At 41.0% G+C, this 22,423-nt stretch overlaps 1 protein-coding gene across 1 annotated transcript in view; it reads right to left on the bottom strand.

Annotated features, from left to right (window-relative positions):
- Nucleotides 1-22,423, bottom strand: part of NEK4 (NIMA related kinase 4) — a gene marked incomplete at both ends in the record, with an annotated part of 49,811 nt that overhangs the window by 13,235 nt on the left and 14,153 nt on the right. The window contains 4 exons of the mRNA XM_080715377.1: nt 3,105-3,182; nt 4,521-4,670; nt 14,179-14,586; nt 18,903-19,044. Of these exons, the coding sequence (XP_080571503.1) occupies nt 3,105-3,182; nt 4,521-4,670; nt 14,179-14,586; nt 18,903-19,044 (778 nt within the window). The remainder of the gene's footprint in view (nt 1-3,104; nt 3,183-4,520; nt 4,671-14,178; nt 14,587-18,902; nt 19,045-22,423) is intronic.

Below are 22,423 nucleotides of genomic sequence, written 5' to 3'. Positions count from 1 at the left end.
TGGCTTTGAACACGTGTGATCCTCCTGTCTCAGCCTCCCAAGCGCGGGCATTTTGGATTTAAAACCAAAATGTTTTATAAGGTTTTATTAATCTAGGCAGTGGCACACACCTGTAATCTAGCACTTGGGAGTTTGAGGCAAGAGGATCAAAAGTTTGAGTAACTTACAAAGACCCTGTTTCAAAATAAAAAATGAAAAGGGTTGGGTGTATAGTTCAGAGGTAAAATGCCCTTGGGTTAATCCCCAGTACCACACACACACAAAAAAAAAGGCTTAAAAAAATCCAACATAGCCAGGCGTGGTGGCACACGCTTATAATCCTAGCACTGGGGATGCTTGAGACTGGAGGATCACAGTTCGCAGACAGCCTCAAATACTTAGTGAGGCCCTTTGCAACTGAGACTCTGTTTCAAAATAAAGAATAATAAGCTGGGCGTGGTGGCACACGCTTGTAATCCCAGCATTCGGGAGGCTGAGCCCGGAGGATCACAGTTTGTGGACAGCTACTTAGTGAGGCCCTCTGCAACTCAGTGAGACCTGGTTTCAAAATAAAGAATAAAAATAGGGGAAGGGTGTAGCTCGGGGGTCAAATGCCCCTGGGCTCCATCCCCAGACCCACAAAATAATAATAATAATAATAATAATAATAATAATAATAATAATAATAATAATAATAAATAGGGCTGGGGATGTAGCTCAGAAGTAGAATGCCCCTGGGTTCTATCCCCAATACCAAAAAAAAAAAAAAAAAAAAAAAAAAAAAATCCATGTCGGGTGTAGTGGCACCTGCTTGTAATCCCAGGACTTTGGAGGCTGAGACATGAGGTTCACAGCTAGCCTCAGCTATTTAATAAGGTCCTCCACAACTTAATGAGACCCTGTTTCAAAATAAAGAATAAAAAATGGGAAGGGGAATAAGGTGGGAATTGGGGAAGGGCTAAATAAGTGATGTGTGCATATATGCCTCTACCATTTTGTACCCCATTAAGATGCATGACTACAAGCTGGGCATGGTGGTGCACACTTGTAATCCCAGCATTTGGGAGACTGAGACAGGAGAATTGCAGTTCTCGGCCAGCTTCAGCTACTTAGTGAGGCCCTTTGCAACTCAGTGAGACCCTGTTTCAAAATTAAAAAAAAAAAAAAAATACCCCGGGCGAGGTGGTGCACGCTTGTAATCCCTGCGCTTGGGAGGCAGAGACAGGAGGATTGCGCTGGTTCGAAGCCAGCCTTGCTAGCTTAAGAGACCCTGTTTCCAAATATAAAATATAAAATAGGTCTGGGAGTGTAGCCCGGAGGTAGAAGGGCTTCCAGGAACCCCAGTACCACCAAAAAAATACAGGGCTGGGGTTGTAGCTTGGAGGTAGAATGCCTCTGGGTTCCATCCTCAGTACCACAAAAAAAAAAAAAAAGATACATGACTATAATGCACCAGTAAAAAAAAATAGGGCTAGGGGTGTAGTTCAGAGGTAGAATGCCCCTGGGTTCCATCCCCAGTACTTCAGAAGAAAAAAAATCCAACATATAGCCAGGTATGGTGGTATATGCCTGTAATCCCAGTATGTGAGAAGCTGAAACAGAAGGCGCACAGATTTGAGGACAGCCTTACCAACTCAGCCAGACTCTCAGCAATCTAGTGAGACCTGTTTCAAAACAAAAAATGAAGCCGGGCGTGGTGGCGCAAGCTTGTAATCCCCACACTAGGGAGGCGGAAACAGGAGGTTTGCGCAGGTTCAAAGCCAGCCTCACTGGCTTAAAATGACCCTGTTTCCAAATAAAAAAGTATAAAATAGGTCTGGGAGTGTAGCCCAGAGGTAGAAGGGCTTCCAGGAACACCAGTACCACCCCCCAAAAAAATTTTTTTTTAATTTAAAAAAGAGCTGGGAGCCAGGTGTGGTGGTGCACACTTGTAATACCAGCATTGGGAGGTGGAGAATGAAGGATCGTGGTTCATGGACAGCCTCAGCTACTTAGCAAGGCCCTTTGCAACTCAGTGGGACCCTTTTATAAAAATTAAAAATTAAGCCGGGCATGGTGGCGCATGCTTGTAATCCCCGCACTTGGGAGGCAGAGACAGGAGGATTGCGCAGGTTTGAAGCCAGCCTTGCTGGCTTAAGAGACCCTGTTTCCATATAAAATATAAAAGGTCTGGGAGTGTAGCCCAGAGGTAGAAGGGTTCAAACCCCAGTACCATCAAAAATAAATAACTAACTAACTAAATAAATAAATAAATAAATAAAATAAAAAGACTTTTAAAAAATAGGACTAAGGGTGCTAGAAGGTAGAATGCACCTGGATTCCATCCCCAATACCGCAAAAAAAAAAAAAAAAAAAAAAAAAAAGAGCTGGGAATGTAGCTTGAAGGTAGACTGCCCCTTGGTTCCATCCCCAGTAACTAACACACACACACACACACACACACACACACACACACACACACCACATTAAAGAAGACCTGATAATGTAGTTTTATTTATTTATTTATTTATTTGGTGGTGCTGGGGTTCCTGGAAGCCCTTCAACCACTGGGCTACACTCCCAGACCTATTTTATATTTTTATTTGGAAACAGGGTCTCCTAAGACAGCTGGCTTTGAACCTGCACGATCCTCCTGTCTCTGCCTCCCAAGCATGGGGATTACAAGCGTGCACCACCACACCCGGCCTGGGAATGTAGTTTGAAAGTAGAATGCCCCTGGGTTCAATCCCCAGTAACACTACCCCCACACACACAAACCACATACTCTCATACCTACACCCCTATTTTGCAGTGCTGGGAATTTCCACAAACTTTCACTTTTCTTTTCTTTTTTTTTTTGCAGGTCTGGGGATGGAGCCCAGGGGCATTCTACCTCCAAGCTACACCCCTTGCCCTATTTTTTTTCTTTATTTTGAAACAGGGTCTCACTAAGTTGCAGAGGGCCTCACTAAGTAGCTGGGACTGTCCGCGAACTGCAATCCTCTGGTCTCAGCCTCCCGAATGCTGGGATCACCAGTGTTCGCCCAACATTCTCTCTCTCTCTTTTTTTTAATTGGGTGCATTGTAATTGGGAAATATATGCAGACAACTCATTGCCCTCCCCAACAGGCCCCTCTCTCACAAACCTTTGATGGTAACATCTCACTGCTCCTTGAACTGTTCACAGACTCAGTGACCAATGTACTTTGGGTTTCAGCATTTTGCTGTGTTGGTATGACAGCCCCTCTTCCAAGAGTGGGATCCGAAAGCAAAAATTGATGAGGTGCCTCTTGGAGCTTAAGTAATTAAAAAACAGGGGAAGATCAGTTTCATACATAGGCTCCTTCGAAGTTCCCCTACTTGAAAAGTCTCCTCTGTATTTGTCAGTGATTTACCCTTAAAATATCAAATCATTGTGTTGTTTTTATTAAAGAGATTCTGTGAAAAGTAAATGACCATTTAAGAAGCATACAGAGAGGGTATTTACGGAAGCTACTTTTGTGTGTGTGTGTGTGTGTGTGTGTGTGTGTGTGTGTGGTACTTGGGGTGGAACTCAGAGGCTTTCTACCTCTGGGCTATACTCCCAGACCTATTTTATTCTTTTTTTGGAAACAGGGACTCACTAAATTGCTGAGAGCCTCACTCAGTAGCTGAGGCTGGCTTTGAACCTGCTCGATTCTCCTGTCTCAGCCTCCCAAGTGCTGGGATTACAAGTGTGCGCCACCATGCCCAGCTATGGAAGCTACTTTAAGAAAAGAGATGTCAGCCAGATGTGGTGGTGCACATCTGTAATCCAAGCTACTAAGGAGACTTAAGGCAGGAGGGTTACAAGTTCAAGACCAAACTGAGAAATTCAGAGACCCTTTTTCAAAATAAAAAATAAAAAAGGCTAGGAGGTTTAGCTCAGTGGTAGAGCACCCCTGGGATCAACTGCCAGTAATGAAAAAGAAAAGAAAAACAAAACAAAAGAAAGGAGGTATTAACATATTGTATAGAAGAAGAGGAAGAACTGTTCATCAATACAGCATGGAGAGGTCAAGGACTGATCTTCATTAAAACTTTTTTTGTAGCTAGCTGTGGTGGTGTACGCTTGTAATCCCAGCATTTGGGAGGCTGAGACAGGAGGATCGCAGGTTCGAAGTCAACCTTGACAATTTAGCGAGGCCCTTTGCAACTCAGTGAGACCCTGTTTCAAAATAAAGAATAAAAAGCAGGGCTGAGGGTGTAGCTCAGAGATTGACTGCCCCTGGGTTCCATTCTCAGTACTGAAAAAATAAAAACTTTTTTTTCTGTGTGGCACTGAGGACTGAACCCAGGGGCATCTCTGAGCTATACCCCCAGGCCTATTTTATTTATTTTGAAACAGGGTCTCACTAAGTTGCTGAGGGCCTCGCTAAGTTGCTGAGGCTGGCTGCAAACCTGTGTTACTCCTGTCTCAGCCTCCCCAGTACTGGGGTCACCAGTATGTGTCATCACACCCTGCTCTAAATAAAAATTAAGCGTCCCAGTGTCTATCTCCCAAAGAGCAGCATAACAACTTACTGAAAAAGATACCTACTGACCTCATTCTTTCCCGAACTGATTTCAGTCTGTTCTCTTTTCTTTTGCCGTCGCTGTCGAGACAGGGAATGTTCAGACCCAGAGCTGTGTGTCTGTAAACCTGGATGAATCCTGCGCTCTTTTTCTGTAATACATTTACCTTCAACTTGATCCTTAAAAGTAATAAAATGAAACAAATATACACAAAAGAACCCAACAGAATATTGAAATCGTTTTTTGAACTTCAAGTGAGCAAATATCTACTTCTAAAATTACAAAATACTAAAATTGCAAAATAAAATGAAACAAAGGAGTTCTTGTTTTCAAAATGAATGCTAAACCATGCATGGTGGAGCATACTTGTAATCCCAGCATTAGGAGGCTGAGACAGGAGGATCGCGGTTCCCAGACAGCCTCAGCTACTTAGTGAGGCCCTTTGCAACTCAGTGAGACCCTGTTTCAAAATAAAAAATAAAATTAGGGCTGGGGGTGTCACTCCAAGGTAGAATGTCCCTGGGTTCCATCCATAGTACTAAAAAAAAAAAAAATGATGCTTATTTATAGTGTGAAGAGACAAAGACAAAATGCTACCATCAGTTGTTCAACAGGCAGTTGTTCTGGCTTTTATTCTCTATCCTGAATAAAAAAAAAAAAAACTAAAAAAAAAAACAGCCAGGCATGGTGGCGCTCGCTTGTAATCCCAGCATTTGGGAGGCTGAGACAGGAGTGAGGCTGTCTGCAAATCAGTGAGACCCTGTTTCAAAAAATAAAAGAATAAAGAATAGGGCTGGGGATGTAGTTTGGAGGTAGAATGCCCCTGCGTTCCATCCCCAGTACTGGAAAAAAAAAACATTTTAATGAAATTAATCAAACTGTGATTAACCAGACACTACTTATGCTAATCAAATAATTTTTTTTGCAGTACTGGGGATAGAACCCACGGGCAGTCTACCTCCAAGCTACACCCCCAGCCTTATTTTTTATTCTTTATTTTGAAACAGGGTCTCACTGAGTTGCAAAGGGCCTCACTAAGTAGCAGCTGAAGTTGTCTGTGAACAGCAATCCTCCTGTCTCAGCCTCCCAAAGGCTGAGAATTCAAGCATGGGCCACCATGCTCAGCCTAATCAAACAATTTTTGTTGCTGTTGTTGTACTGGGGGTGGAAACCAGGGCTTTTCTACCTCTGGGCTATACTCCCAAGACCATTTCATACTTTATTTGGAAACAGGATCTCACTAAGTTGCTGAGAGCCTCACTAAGTAGCTGAGGCTGGCTTCAAACCTGTGTGATCCTCCTGTCTTAGCCTCCCAAGCGCTGGGATTACAAGCATGTGCCACCACGCCCAGCTAATCAGACAATTTTTTTTAAATGGGTAAACTAACCCTCTACATTATTATTATAGATATGAGCAAATAGCACTATGTTTCCTTGAAACTTTTATTTTTATTTTTTTAAATTTTTTATTGGTACATTATATTCATGCATCATATTGGGGTAAAAAAACTTGTGTGTAGTTCCGGGAAGATGGCGACGGAGAAAAGCGGGGCTTACCAATCTCTATTACCACAAAATCAGTGCCTTTCATAGCCAGAAAACACCATCAGCAGAGAAACAAAAAAATGTGATTTCAAGGGACAGAGAAAAAGAGGGCTGGAAAAACGAGACACCAGAAACCAGACCGCAGTGCTGCAGACGGAGCCGAGGCGCGAAGCGGTGGGCGCCATTTTCCCTTGCACCACCAGGCTCCAGAGAGGAGGGGAACTCAGAATGGAGCTCAGAACCAGAGAATAGATACACCGGCCTCACGCCCGAAGATGCAGCAGCAGTGCCTTACTGCCGGTGGCAGCGGCGAGCTCACCGGACGGCACAAGATCAACGCACTCAACAGCCCACCAAGCTCCAGAGAGGAGTGGTGGACAGCGAGCCGAGGTGAGCCGCTGCGGATCAGCCGAGAGAAATTCGGCAGATTTCTCGGCACGGGGAGCATCTAAAGCTCCCAGGGGCTGGGCTCAGCACACCCTGCAGGGACTCAGAGCGGAGCTCAAAAACAAAAAAGAAATACACCAGCTTCACAGCCAAGGGCGTGGCAGCGGCGCCATATTGTCACCGGTGGCAGCAGCAGCAAATTCACCGAGTCCACGACACCTCCATCTGTGCACTCAACAATAACGAGTTACATTGTGGTCCCTAGAGGAGAAATCCCAGTACTGTACTCCCAGGGACTTGACCCAGTGGGGGAGTGGCGGTGGCAGAGATATCACACCATAGGAGAACGCCCAACCTGGCACCCCCACCCCCATGGTCTAAAGCAGCCTCGATTGACTCCCTGGGTCTGAGACTCTGCGATACAACCTAGTAAAGGAGTAGTGGGGACTGAGATACCACAGATTCGAGATCCAGAGCACCTTAAGTGAAGTCGTAGTGACCCAAGGGAAGAACCCAGAGAAGGCACTAACTTCCAAAATCATAGGAAAGAGGAATAACAATGGAGCAATGAATGCCCACAATCCCACAACATCTGAACCTGATAAAACAGAAATTCAGAGATTTCTAGAAGATCAAATCAGGAAAATAACTGTAGAAATAATAGAGGTGTTTCAAAAAGAATTCAGAGAGAGCCAAAGAGAGATAAAGGATGCAATTAATGAAGTAAAGGCCTCAATTCAAAGTACAAACAACTGATTAGACCACATGGAGAATAGAATCTCGCTCCTAGAAGATGATCATTCAAAAAATGAACGCATAGTTTCTAATTTAGAAAAAAAAAACCGACAGCAGGAATCTGACATTGAAGAAATATGGGCCCATTTTAAGAGAGCTAACCTAAGAATAACTGGAATAGAGGAGGGAAAAGAAGGTGAAACCAAAGGGATCAACAATCTTTTCAAAGAAGTAATAGCAGAAAATTTCTCAAACGTAGAGCAAGAGGTCGATACACAGGTCCAGGAAACTTACAGAACTCCCTTTAGACAGGATCAGAGAAGAGGATCCCCATGCCACATAATTGTCAAAATGAACAATGTGGAAGGCAAGCAGAGAATCTTAAAGGCAACAAAAACAAAGGGCCAAGTGACATTCAGAGGCAAACCAATTAGAATCACTCCAGACTTCCCAAACCAAGTCATGAGAGCCAGAAGGGCTTGGAGTAACATATTCCAAACTCTGAAAGAAAACAACTTCCAGCCAAAAATTTCCTACCCAGCAAAACTTTCTATCAAATTAGATGGGGAAATAAGAAGCTTCCATGACAAACAGAACCTGAAGGAATTTATGTCTTCAAAACCAGCACTAGAGAAAATACTCAAAGAGATTAACTACAAAGAAGAAATAGGTAACACACACCAGAACTAGAGAAACAAGATTTTCCATCTAACAGACAACTAAGACTGGTTATTTGTGGAGATTCATTATTTATGTTAGTCTTTTACCTATCTTTAAATTGTATTGTTTACTTTTATTGTTGCTAATTTTTAGGATTTCTAGTTGGAATATTAATATACCTTCAGATATAGCATTTGGAAATATTTTATCCCATTCTATCAGTAACTTTTAACTCTGTTTACATTGTCTCTGGATATACAATTTTTTTTATTTTTTAGGGAGTTTATTTACCCTTTTGTTGCCTGTGTCATTGAAATCATATCCAAGAAATCACTGCCAATTTCAATGTTGTGAGGTTTTATGACCCAGATTTTCTTCTAAAAGTTTATAGTATGCCGGGCGTGGTGGCGCACGCTTGTAATCCCCGCGCTTGGGAGGCAGAGACAGGAGGATCGCGCAGGTTCGAAGCCAGCTGCGCGCGCTGGTTTAGGAGACCCTGTTTCCAAAATGAAAATGTAAAATATATGTCTGGGAGTGTAGCCCGGAGGTAGAAGGGCTTCCAAGAACCCCAGTACCACCAAAAAAAAAAAAAAAAAAAAAAAAGTTTATAGTATTAAGATTTATATTTAGGTCTTTTATCTATTTTGAGTTAATACTTGTATATGGGATTAGGTAAGGGTCCAATTTTATTCTTTTTCATGTAATTATTATTTTTCAACAACATTTAGTTAAAAGATAATTATTTCCCCCACCAAATGTTCGTGGAAACCTTGTCAAAAATAACTTGACAATGTATGGAAGAATTTATCTCTAGGCTTTATTTAACTCCAATGGTTTATATATCTGCCTTTAGAACAGTACTACACTGTTTCAATTATTGTGGCTTTATATGGTTTGAAATCAGAAAATATACATTTTCTAGCTTTGTTCTTCTTCGAGATTGTTTTTGGTATCTAGAGTCCATATTCCATATCAGGATAGATTTTTTCTGAAAAATAAATAAATAAATGTATGATAGTTTCACCGAAAAAAAAAATATTCTCTGGTAAGAAAGAAAGCAAAAAGAAATATTGAAATGTTATCTTTAAGTCATCAAAAGCTTGGAATCAGACAAATGAAACTGTTATGTGAGATTATCATCGTTAATATTGGATAAATTGCTATAAAACTAGATGTCAACCACTAAGCCAAGTATGGGAAGGAGGGATGGGGAGGGAACAGGGTGGGGGCTAACTGGGTGATGTGTGCATGTATGTCTACAAAAGTATTTTCTTTATACCAATATGATGTATGAATACATTGCACCAATAAAAAATAAATTAAAAAAAAGAAAAAAACCCAAAAAACTTGTGTGTACATACATGTACACATCACCGATTTAACCCCTACCCAATTCCCACCCATTCCCTCCCCGTCTCTCCTTCCCTTGTTTGGCTTAGTGGTTGACTTCGATATGTTTAAACACATTGTGTGTTTTAAAAAAACATTTTTTACATCTGCAAAAAAGATTAAATTTAAATTTCTTAAATTTCTTCCCAAGCTTCACCTTTGTTGGTTAACTGTCCATCTATTAAGAAAGTGGTGTCCAGCCAGGTGTGGTGGCACACACTTGTAATCCCAGTACTTGGGAGGCTGAGACAGGTGGATCAAGGGTTTATGGCCAGCCTCAGCAACTTAGGCTCTCTGCAACTTAGTAAAACCCTGTTTCAAAATAAAAAAATTAAGCTAGGTGTGGTGGCAAACATGTGTAATCCCAGCATTCAGGAGGCTGAGAAAGGAGGATCGTGATTCACCCACAGCCTCAGCTACTTAGTGAGGCCCTCCATAACTCAATGAGACTCTGTTTCAAAATAAAAAATAAGCTGGGTGTGGTGGCGTATGCTTGTAATCCCAGCATTTGGGAGGCTGAGACTGGAAGATCGCAGTTCGCAGACAGCCTCAGCTACTTAGTGAGGCCCTTTGCAACTCAAGTGAGACCCTGTTTCAAAATAAAGAATAAAAAAATTGGGCAGGGAGTGTAGTTCGGAGGTTAATTGCCTCTGGGTTCCATCCCCAGACCTGCAAAAAAGAAAGAAGGAAGGAAGGAAGGAAGGAAGGAAGGAAGGAAGGAAGGAAGGAAAGAAAGAAAGAAAGAAAGAAAGAAAGAAAGAAAGAAAGAAAGAAAGAAAGAAGAAGGAAAGAAGGAAGGAAGGAAGGATGGATAAAAAATAGGGCTGGGGGTATAGCTCATAGATAGAATGCTCCTGGGTTCCATCCCCAGTACTGCAAAATAAATAAATAAATAAATAAATAAATAAATAAATAAATAAATAAATAAATAAAATAAAAGAATTAAATAGGGCTGGAGGTGTAACTCAGAGGTGGAATGTCCTGGGTTCTATTCCTAGTACCACAATATGAATATGATTCAATAATACATTTTTATCAAGAATGTATTATGCGGTACATTTTATTTTAGTATATATATTTTTTGCGAGTCTGGGGATGGAACCTAGGGGCATTCTACCTCCAAGCTATACCCCCTGCCCTATTTTTTATTCTTTATTTTGAAATAGGGTCTCACTAAGTTGCGGAGGGCCTCACTAAGTAGCTGAGGCTGTCTGCAAACCGGGATCCTCCTGTCTCATCCTCCCAAATGCTGGGATTATAAGTATGCGCCAACATGCCCGGCTTATGTGGTACATTTTAGATAGTCATTATCATTAAGATAACAGTTTAGATCTCTGGCAAACACAAAATTATAGGTAAAAAATTAGTAAATTTATTCTTTCAAGAGTATCCCTAATATTGGACATATAAAAATTAGCTGAACAAAAAGACCAAGAAAATAAACAACAAATGACTCAACTCTGAAGGGAAAATAAATGTTTCTCTATTGGTAATAATTATGCGATATTCAAGATAAATTTATCTAGACATGGTGGCACACCCCTGTAATCCCAGTACTTGGGAGTCTGAGACAGGAGGATCTAAGGTTTAAGGACAGCCTCAGCAACCTAGTGAGACTCTCAGCAGGAACCAACCTGGCAAGAATAGGGCTGGAGGTGTAGCTCAGAGGCAGAATGCCTCTGGGCTCAATCCTCAGTTAAAAAAATAAATAAAGCTTATATATGTACAAGAATGACAGGAACAAATAACTTACAGAGCTTCTCCATGAAATTCAATTGGCCCTAGGAAAAAGTTACCCTGCTTTTATGAAGAACAACAAAATAAAACAACAGAGGAAATGCTGGACATGAAAACTGAATCAACACGTTCTACCTCTGAGCCATACTCCAGCCTTTTTTTTTTTCTCTTTCCATTGTGTTACTGAGGCTAGCTGTGAAAGTGTGATCCTCCTGTTTCAGTCTCCCAATTACTGAGATTACAGGTGTGTGCAACTGTGCCCTGCTCCAAAAGAATATTTAAAAATATGAAAAAAGTTATAAGTTGAAAGACTTACAAGCTGGGTGTGGTGGCACATGCTTTTAATCCCAGCATTTGGGAGGCTGACACAGAAAGATCACAGGTTCGAATCCAGCTTCGGCAATATAGTGAGACTCTCAGCAACCTAGTGAGAACTTACTTGGAACTTTATTTCCAAATAAGAAATAAAATTGGAGATGGGTGTGGTGGCACACGCTTGTACTACCAGCATTTGGGAAGCTGAGAAAAGAGTATCACGGTTTGCGGACAGCCTCAGCTACTACTTAGTGAGACCCTGTATCAAAATAAAGAATAAATAATAGGACTGGGGTGCAGCTCAGAGGTAGAATGCCCCTGGGTTCCATCCCCAGTACCACTAAGAAAAAAAAGAAAAGAAAAGAAAATTGGGCTTTGGGTATAGCTTGTAGGTACAATCCTCTGGATTCAATTCCCAGTACAAAAGAAAAAAAAAAGGAAAGAAAAGTCTTAGACTTCACAATTTCAACACTACTACAAAACTCAGTAAATAAATGATATATTATTTTCATAGAAATATAGATCAACAGAACATAATAGAGGGTTTAGAATGAACCCTAACAATTTACAGTCTGCTGATTTTCAACAAGGGTGCCAAGACAATTCAATGGAAAAACGTTCTTTTCAACAAGTAGTGCTGGAACAAATGGCTATCCTCATACAAGGATGAAGTTGTGTCTCTTCCTTATAGTATGTACATACACACACACACATGCATACACACACATGCACACACATACACACATAGGAATTCAATATGGATCAGAGACCTAAATAAAGGGCTAAACCCTTTTTTTTTTTTTTTTTTTGCGGGTTTGGGGATGGAACCCAGGGGCATTCAAGCTCAGAGCTATACCCTCTGCCCGATTTTTTTTTTTTTTTTATTTTGAAACCGGGTCTCACTGTGTTGCAGAGGGACTCACTAAGTAGCTGAGACTGTCCGCGAACCGCAATCTTATGGTCTCAGCCTCCCAAATGCTGGGATTACAAACGTGCACCACCACCATGCCCAGCTCTAAACCCTTATTTTTAGGAAAAAAACATAGATGTAAACCTTCATGATACCAAAATCAGAAATGACAAAGGAAAACATACACAAAAGACTTCTGTTCTCCAAAGAGCATTATCAACAAGTGAAAAGAAGCAGGATGTGGTGTGATGCACACCTGTAATCCTAGTACTTGGGAGGCTGAGACAGGAGGATCGCAGGTTTGAGGATAGCCTCAGCAAGTAGTGAGATTCTCATCAACCTAGCAAGACCCTGTTTCCAAATAAGAAATAAAATTGGTTGGGGGTGTAGCTCAAAGTTAGAATGCCTCTGGGTTCAATTCCCAGTAACACACACACACACACACACACACACACACACACACACACACACACAAACACACACAAATTCAGGTAAGAAAGTAAAAAAAACAACCCACAGAATGGCAAACAATATTTTTAAATCTTTTATCTGATAAGGAATTAGTATTCAGAATAAAGAACTCTTCTAATTCAACAATAAAAAGATAAATAACCCATTAAAAATTGGTGAAGGATCTGAAAGGACTATTTCTCCAAAGGAAGTGCATCAATGGCTGATAAGCACACAAAGATGCTCAATATCCCTGGCCATGAGGAAGAGGCAGATCAAGCCTCAGTGAGTCACGACTGAGCCTCCCCAGGGTGAGGCCTATGATCGAAATGATGGAGACAAACAAGTGTTGCAAGAATGTGGAGAAATGGAATCCTCATATACTGCTGCTGGGAAGTAAAATAAGAACAACTTTGGAAATCAATTTTGTGGTTTCTCAAAAAGCTAAACACAGCCGGGCGTGGTGGCGCACGCTTGTAATCCCCGCGCTTGGGAGGCAGAGACAGGAGGATCGCGCAGGTTCGAAGCCAGCCGCACGCGCTGGCTTAGGAGACCCTGTTTCCAAATAAAAATGGAAAAATAGGTCTGGGAGTGTAGCCCGGTAGTAGAAGGGCTTCCAGGAACCCCAGTACCACCAAAAAAAAAAAAAAGCTAAACACAGAGTTAGTAGATGATCCAACAATTCCATTCAGGGTAAATACCCAAAAGAACTGCAAACATGCAAACATGCCCATACAAAACATACAAATGTTCATAGCATTATTCACAATAGCCAAAAAGTGGAAACAATCTAAACATCAAACTACGAACAGACACATATCATAGATAAATATAGGAAAACTTATCTGGCAATAAAAAGAACTTTGGAAGTCAGGCATGGTAGCACATGCTTGTAATCCCAGCATTCAGGAGGCTGAGACCGGAGGATCACGGTTCGGTTTGGTTCGCGGATAGCCTCAGCTACTTAGCAAGGCCCTTCTCAAATCAGTGCTACCTTGTTTCAAAAATAGAAAGACTAGCCGGTGTGGTGGCGCACGCTTGTAATCCCCGCGCTTGGGAGGCTGAGACAGGAGGATCGCACAGGTTCGAAGCCAGCCACAGCTACTTAATGAGGCTCTCAGCAACTTAGTGAGGCCCTGTTTCCAAATAATATAAAATAGGTCTGAGAGTATAGCCCAGAGGTAGAAAGCCCCTGGGTTCCACCCAGTACCACCAAAAAAATAAAGCTAAAAAGACTAAAAAATAGGGCTGGGTGTCTAGCTTGGAGGTACAATGCCCCTGGGTTCCATCCTCAATACCACAAAAATAAATAAATAAATAAATAAATAAATAAATAAATATAATTTTGGCACATGATACAAAGTTGGTCTCACTTAAGTGATGAGGCTGGTCTCAAACCTGAGATATACCTGTCTGAGCCTCCCAAGTAATGTGCTACCACAACGTTCTGAAAATATTCCTCTATGATCAACTGATTTTCCTAACATAACTAGACCATACCCACATCTTTGTAACCATACTTCCCAGTCTACAAACTCCCAGTGCATTTACATTGCTCACCTGGTCCTTTGGCTTCTGATCTCTGTTCAGGGACTGCGGCAGCTTTGCTGGCCCATTTCCTTCCCCGTTGCCACTGTCAGCGGACCAGGCAGTAATCAGACTTTCAGGTTGAGCACTGGACTTAGTGTTATCGTGCAGACTCTCCTCCTTCACTTGAGAAATATTGCATTTACCATCTAGCTCCTTGGAGGCATCTAAGTATCTTGGTTGATTCTTCTGAACTAAGCCATCATTCACTGGGTCCCTTCTTTCTGCAGATAAGATGTTAATATTTACTCTACTGACTGTGGCTAGTGACTCTGCAGTATTCCTCATGTCTGGTTTGGCAGTCTGTTCTTTCGGACCAGTAGGAGACTTCAAGGTATCAATGATCTTGGTTTTCTCCTGGGACAAACATTTATCTTCACTCTGAATGAAAAGATGTTTCCAAGTTATTAAGGCACTTTTCACATACCATATAAAAAAATTAACTCAAAACTGAACAGCAAGTTCCTGAAAAAGTTAAACATATGAATTACCACAGAATTTTCATATTACCAGAACAGCATTCCTAGGAACATACTTCAAAGAACTGCAAGATAGAGACACCAGAATGCCCATCAGCAGATGAATGACTAAATAAGATTAGTATATAAATACAAGGTAACAGCCGGGCGTGGTGGCGCACACTTGTAATCCCCACGCTTGGGAGGTGGAGACAGGAGGATTGTGCAGGTTCGAAGCCAGCCGTGCTGGCTTAAGAGACCCTGTTTCTAAATAAAAATATAAAAGAGGTCTGTGAGTGTAGCCCAGAAATAGAAGGGTTTCCAGGAACCCCAGTGTTAGGTTCTGGACACCCCCCCCCCATACGGGGCAGGGGCGGGGCTGGAAGCCAGGAGGCAGGGAGACCCGCCTCCTTACCCTACAAGGTCCAGGATTTTCCCACGGAAAGCCACTCCCTTTGATAAAAAGGGGGATGGAGCGATCCAGAAGAAGAAGAAGCTTGCGAGACAGAGAGATTCCTACACTCGTGGAAGGCTCTCTTGCACACACCTCCCCCCCCCACCCCGCACCCGCGACACGGGGGTGGGGGAGGGAGCTGCCCGGGACAAGTGGGCTGGACTAATAAAAGACTTATGGTACCTGCATGGATGATCTCGCGTGTCTGTGGAACTTGCAGACCTAATACCCAGTACCACCAAATACAAAAAACAAAAAACAAAAAAAAAAGGAAAAAAAAATAGGACTGAGAGTGTAACTCAGGTGTAGAACACCCTGGGTGAAATCCCTATTACATAAAAACAAAACAACAAACAAAACAAAACAAAAAACAGAATAAGTGTTGGTGAGACTGTAGAGAAAATGAAACTTCTATGTATTGCTGATGGGATTGTAAAATGGTACAGCTTCTATAGAAACTGTGGCAATTCCTCAAAAAGTTAAACACAGAATTATATTTGACCCAGTAATTCCACCCCTAGAAATAAACCCCAATGAACTGAAAACAGGTACTCAAATACTAGTGAACAAATATTTATACTTGTGAATGTGAATACAACCCAAATGTTCATCACTGGATAGCTGGATAATACAATTGTGATATATTAGAAATATTAGACCTAAAAAGAAACCAGGTGTGGTGGTACATACTTTTTTTTTTGAGATGGTCTTGTTAAGTTGCTGATGCTGACTATGAATTCGATCCATGAATTTGATGCCTCAGCCTCCTGAGTTGCCAGGATTGCAGGTATGTGCCACCACACCTGACAGAACTGTTTATTTTTTAAATTAAATGAAAAAGTTTCTACTTCTCTCTCTCCAAAAATGATGCATTAGTTCTTTTCAACAAAGACAGGGTCAAAAGATGGCATTCTAAAATGATCTATGTAGGTTAACTTCTTGATTATAAGAAGAATCTTCAGCAAAATAAAATAACCATCTTGATTTAAGACCCCAGTATTTTCTCCCATGTATGAGAATTATTCAGATGAGAACAGTATAATTAACTGGACTGTACATTTAGAATGGAATCACAGGATAATTTTGTATATGACTAAAAAGAGAGGATGGACTAAGAAGAATACACCCTTTCTGAGGCGAGTTAGTAGTAATAGGTTATAAATGACACGCATGGGTGTACCTATGCCATGCTGTTTACTCACACTCAGCGCTACAAGTGGGGTGTTAAGGGTATCTGCAGCTCCTGCTGTGGAATCAATGGTCAACTCCAAATGGAGGTTGATTTTACCATCCACAGATAGCTAATGTAGTCTTGTTTAAATTTTTAGAATTAGTATATGTTATTTATTGACTTACAAATGACTAAATGAAAAAAAGAAAGAAGCCAAACATAAAAGGTTACATATTATATGATTATATTTATATGAAGTATGCAAGATAGGTATAGATCCTTATAGATAGAAAACACATTGGTGGTTGCCAGGGGCTGACTGGAAGGGAAATTTCCTTTGGGCTGATGAAATGTTTTGGAACTAAATAAAGGTCATGATTGCATACCACTGCAAATGTACTAAATGCACATAACTTCATTTTAAAATGGTTAATTTTAGCCGGGCGTGGTGGGGCATGCTTGTAATCCCTGCGCTTGGGAGGCGGAGACAGGAGGATCGCGCAGGTTCAAAGCCAGCCGTGCTGGCTTAAGAGACCCTGTTTCCAAATAAAAATATAAAATAGGTTTGGTAGTGTAACCTGGAGGTAGAAGGGTTCCATCTGTAGTACCACCAAAACAAAAAAGGTTAATTTTAGCCGGGCATGATGGTGCATACTTGTAATCCCAGAATTTGGGAGGCTGAGATAGGAGGATTGCAGGTTTTAAGACACCCTCAGTAACTTGTGAACTCTCACCCTCTGAAACCTAGTGAGACTCTGCTTCAAAATAAAGAATAAAGGGGAAAGGGAAAATAGAATTAAAAATAGAAATGGCGGTATAACTCGGAGAAAGAATGCCCAGGGTTCAATCTCTAATACCACAAAAAAGGTTAATTTTATGCTCTACAAACTTTATCTTTAAAATAATCTAAAAAATTACAGCACTGACTTTATAAACAGCTCAACAACCTATTGTGGATAAAGTGAGCTAAAGGAATTACCTTCACCAGTATTCTTTCTTTATAATACATAATTAATTTGTATAATAGAATCTTGAGTCAAGCAAAATCATTTCCCCAGAAAAAAATAATTTGCTTAGACAACCTACTGTGTGTGTGTGTGTGTGTGTGTGTGTGTGTGTGTGTGTGTGTGTGACTGAGGATTAAACCCAGGGATATTCTACCTCTGAGCTACACCCCCAGCCCTATTTCATTTTTTATTTTGGAACAAGGTCTCACTATGTTGCTGAGACCAGTCTTGAACCTGTGATCTTTCTGTCTCAGCCTCCCAAGTACTGAAATTACAGCTTAGATAACCTATTTTTTTTTTCAGTACTCAGGGTTGAACACAGGGGCATTCTATCTCCAAGTTACACCCCTAGACCTATTTTTTTATTCTTTATTTTGAAACAAGATCTCACTAAGTTGCAGAGGGCCTCACTAAATAGCTGGGGCTGGCTGAGAAACTGGGTCTGGCAATCCTCCTGTCTCAGCCTCCTAAGTACTAGGATTACAAGTGTGTTCTATCATGTCCAGCTAGAGTGGGATGCAGGGGCATTCTTATCTCTAAGATAAACCCCAGCCCTCTTTTTTATTCTTTATTTTTTGAAACAAGCTCTCACGAGGTTGCAGAGGGCCTCACTAAATAGCTGAAGCTATCCATGAACTCATGATCATCTTGTCTCAGCCTTCCAAGTACTGAGAATACAAGTTTGTGCCACCATTCCTGGCTTATATAACCTATTTTTATTATAGTTTCAAAATATTACTCTTTTTTTTGTGTGTGTGGTACTGGTGATTGAATCCAGGGGCATTCTACCTCTGAGCTACATCCCCAGCCCTAGTTTTTATTCTTTATTTTGAAACAGGGTCTCACTAAGTTGTGCCTAGGGCCTCACTAAATAGCTAAGGCTGTCTATGATCCTCTGTGAGAGTACTGAGATGCAGGCTCCTGCTTGAAGAGTTAACAAAGCAACTCTGGCTCCTGAGAAGCAGCTTGGAATGCCAGGCTGGGAGGCAAGTATACTTCCTCTAATCAGTGAGCTGAGTCTTGCGTGTTGCCTTCAAGGTCGGAAGCAGCTCCGGCCCTCTCTCTGAATGTCCTTCCCAGCATAGACCTCTCTCAGAAAACTTATTGGTATGATAAATAGCTTGAGAAGTTATGAGCAGTCACAGGAGTTCTTTGCTACTAATTGTAAAACAAAAAGTTGTTTTGAGACTAGTCCTTTGGCTTTACTCACACACAGCTATTATTGCTTTAAGATAACCTTGTAGTGTCTAAAATAGTTAACTCATCTATGGATCATGGAAGCTTTCTCTATAAAAGTCTGATTGCTCTTTCAATAAAACATGCAGTGTACATGAAACCTGCATCCCCTGTGTCCCATGAATCGGCTTTACCCTTAGGTCTCCAGTGCACTAGACACTGACAATCCTCCAGTCTCAGCTTCCCTTAGTACTGGGATTAGAGTTCAAGGACAGCCTCAGCTACTTAGTGAGGCCCTTTGTAACTCAGCGAGACCCTGTTTCAAAATAAAGAATAAAAAATAGGCCTGGGGGTATAGCTCAGAGGTAGAATGCGCCTGGGTTTCATCCCCAGTACCACAAAAAAAAAAAAAAAAAAAAAAAGGAACATACCATTATATATGTCTTGCAGCCCTCAGAAGAGTCTGGTTTCGGGTGGATTTTTTCATGATTTGATTCTGTCTTTCTGGAAACCATGGTAGCAACAGGCTTGAATTTAGAGTCATCATTTTTAATGTTATTTTTGGAGGTTTTTCTTTATGAAGGAAAAAAGAAAAAAGTTATTATTAATATAGCAAAGATTAAGGTTATTATGTATATATAAAAATGTGTATACATTATATTTCCTTATAGAATCGTACCATTTATAAAGAAGAATCAGCCAGGCATGGTAGTGTACACCTGCAATTCCAGTACTTGGGAGACTGAGACAAGAGGATCACAGGTTTAAAGCTAGCCTCAGCAACTTAGTGAGACTCTTAGGAACTTAGTGAGATCCTGTTTCCAAATAAAAATAAAATAGAGCTGGGGGGTACACTTGAGAGTAGAATGCCCTTGGGTTCAATCCCCAGCACCACAAAATAAATAAATATATAAATAAATCCTTTTTTTGTACTATGGATTGAACCTAGGCATTCTACCTCAGTGCTATTACCATAGCCTTTTATATTTTTTTATTTTGAAACAAGAGTCTTGCTATATTACTGAGGGTCTCACTAATTTGCTGAAGCTGGCCTTGAACCTGAGATCCTCCTGTCTCAGCCAATCAAATACTAGGATTACAAGTATGTGCTACCATGTCCAGCAACAGGGAAGAATTTTTAAAAATCTAGGAGGCATTTTATAGAACACCTGACCAGTAGTCTTCAAAATAATCAAGAAGTCCGGCATGGTGGTACACCCTTGTAATCCCAGCATTTGGGAGGCTGAGATGGGAGGATCAAGGTTCTCAGATAACCTCAGCTACTTAATGAGGCCCTCTGCAACTCAGCGAGATCCCATTTCAAATTAAAGAACAAAAAATACTCTAGGCGTGGTGGAGCACACTTGGAATCCCAGCATTTGGGAGGCTGAGACAGGATTGCGGTTTGTGGTCAGCCTCAGCTGCCTCAGCTACTTAAGTGAGGCCCTTTGCAACTCAGTGAGACCCTATTTCAAATAAAGAATAAAATACAGGGCTGGAGCTGGGTGTGGTGGTGCACACTTGTAATCCCCATGCTTGAGAGGCTGAGACAGGAGGATCACGCAGGTTCAGGACCCTGTTTCCAAATAAAAAATACAAAATAGGTCTGGGAGTGTAGCCAAGAGTTAGAAGGCTCCTGGGTTCCATCCCGAGTACCACGAAAAAAAAAAAAAAAAAAAAAAAAAAGGATATAAAACACACACAAAAAGAATGTGAAAAGCTACCACAGATCACAGCAGGAAACTAAACAGGAAAACAAAATGTAATGTGATATCCTGGACTGAATTCTGTAACAAAGACATTAGAGGAAACACTAGTGAAAGCCAAATAAAGCTTGGAGTTCAGTCAATAGTAACGTACCAATGTTGGTTTCTTTATCTTGACAAATGTACCATGGAATGTAAGATGTTAATAATAGACAGATATAGGTGAAGTGTATACAGGAAATATCCTTACTATCTCTGCAACATTTCTTTTTTTTTTTTTTTTTTGGTGGTACTAGGAGTGGAACCCAGGGGCTTTCTACCTCTGGGCTATACTCCCAGACCTATTTTAAACTTTATTTGGAAACAGGGTCCCACTAAGTTGCTGAGAGCCTCACTAAGTAGCTGGGGCGCTGGCTTTAAACCTGTTCAATCCTCCTGTCTCAGCCTCCCAAGCGCGGGGATTACAAGCATGCACCACCATGCCCAGCCAACATTTCTATAAATACAAAATTATTCCAAAATAAAAATTCTGTGATATAAGGTGCCTCATATACAAAAGTACCAAGGTTAGTTTCACCGTCAAGTTTCACGTTTGTCATAATTTAACTGCTTTGACAATTTGAGAATAAAAATAATCAATATACATTGTCTTTTCTTTTCTTTTTGTGGTACTGGGATGGAACCAAGAAGCTTTCTATCCCCAGGCTATACTCCCAGACCTTTTTTATATTTTATTTGGAAACAGGGTCTTACTAAGTTGCTGAGAGCCGCACTAAGCAGCTGAGGCTTCAAACCTGCGCAATCCTCCTGTCTCAGCCTCCCAAGTACTGGAATTACAAGTGTGCACCACCATGCCTGGCCGGTATACATTTTCTGATACAGAAATTATATGACACAGCCGGGCATGGTGGCACATGATTGTAATCCCAGCATTCTGGAGGCTGAGACTGAAGGACTGTAGTTTGCAGACAGCACAGCCTCAACTACTAAGTGAGGCTCTCCACAACTTAGACCCTGTTTCAAAATAAAGAATTAAAAAATAGGGCAGGGGGTGTAGCTTGGAGGTCAAATGCCTCGGATTCCATCCCCCAGACCTCCAAAAAAAAAAAAAAGTTTCTGGATTAAACTTCTGGAGAATTCAAGGATAGCATGGAGACCACAGCATCATTTTGAGCCCTAAGTTTTAGATTTCAGAACACCTGTTTGGTGAAGGTACAATCTACAAGTCAAAATAATTTTTTCTCTTGAAAACATATATGAATGCCTAGTGTGGTAGCGCATGCTTGTAATCCCAGTACTTGAGAGGCTAAGACAGAAAGATCACAGGTTCACAGCCAGCCTTAGCTACTTAGTGAGGTCCTCCGCAACTTAGTGAGACCCTGTTTCCAAATAAAAAATTGGGCTGGGGATGTAGTTCAGAGGTAGTATGCCCCTGAGTTCAATCCTCAGCAGCACCCCCCAAAAAAAAATCTGAGTACTATTTTTTTTTTTTTTTTTTTTTTGGTGGTACTGGGGTTCCTTCAACCTCCGGGCTATACTCCCAGACCTATTTTTTTTTAATATTTTTATTTGGAAACAGGGTCTCTTAAGCCAGCAAGGCTGGCTTCAAACCTGAGCGATCCTCCTGTCTCTGCCTCCCAAGCTCAGGGATTACAAGCGTGCGCCACCACGCCCGGCATGAGTACTATTTTTTATGTGTATGTTCTCTAACAAAGTAGGAAGGGGTAGGGAATGGGGTGGGAATTGGGTAAGGGCTAATTGGGTAATATGTGCATGTACACCTCTACCATCTTGTACTCCATTAAGATGTACGACTACAATGCATCAATAAAAATTAAAATTAATCAATAACTATAACTTATTTATAGGATTGTTGTCAGAAGTGAACACATTACAGAATAGAAAGTTAACTGTACTACATTAAACCTTCTTATATCTAAAAAAAGATAAATAACATAACTAATTCTCTATATTTAGTTCTCTAGATTTTTTTCTTTCTAATTTTCTTTCATTTTTTTAGTGTGTGTGTGTGTTACTGGTGATTAAACTCAGGGACATTCTACTTCTGAGTTATACCCAAAGCCCTTTTTATTTATTTTTAAAACAGAGTCTCACTAGGTTGCTAGGAGCCTCCTAAGTTGCCACAGATGGCTTCAAACCTGTGATCATCCTGTCTAAGCATCCCAAGTGCTGGGATTACAGGCATGAACCACCACAGGCAGCTAGTTCTCTAGATTTCTGATTTT

Source organism: Muscardinus avellanarius (assembly GCF_963383645.1).
Source record: "Muscardinus avellanarius genome assembly, chromosome: 18".
In the NCBI taxonomy this organism is placed as follows: domain Eukaryota; kingdom Metazoa; phylum Chordata; class Mammalia; order Rodentia; family Gliridae; genus Muscardinus; species Muscardinus avellanarius.
The sequence above is the reverse complement of the archived record's forward strand: the minus strand, read 5'-3'. Positions and strand labels throughout refer to the sequence as shown.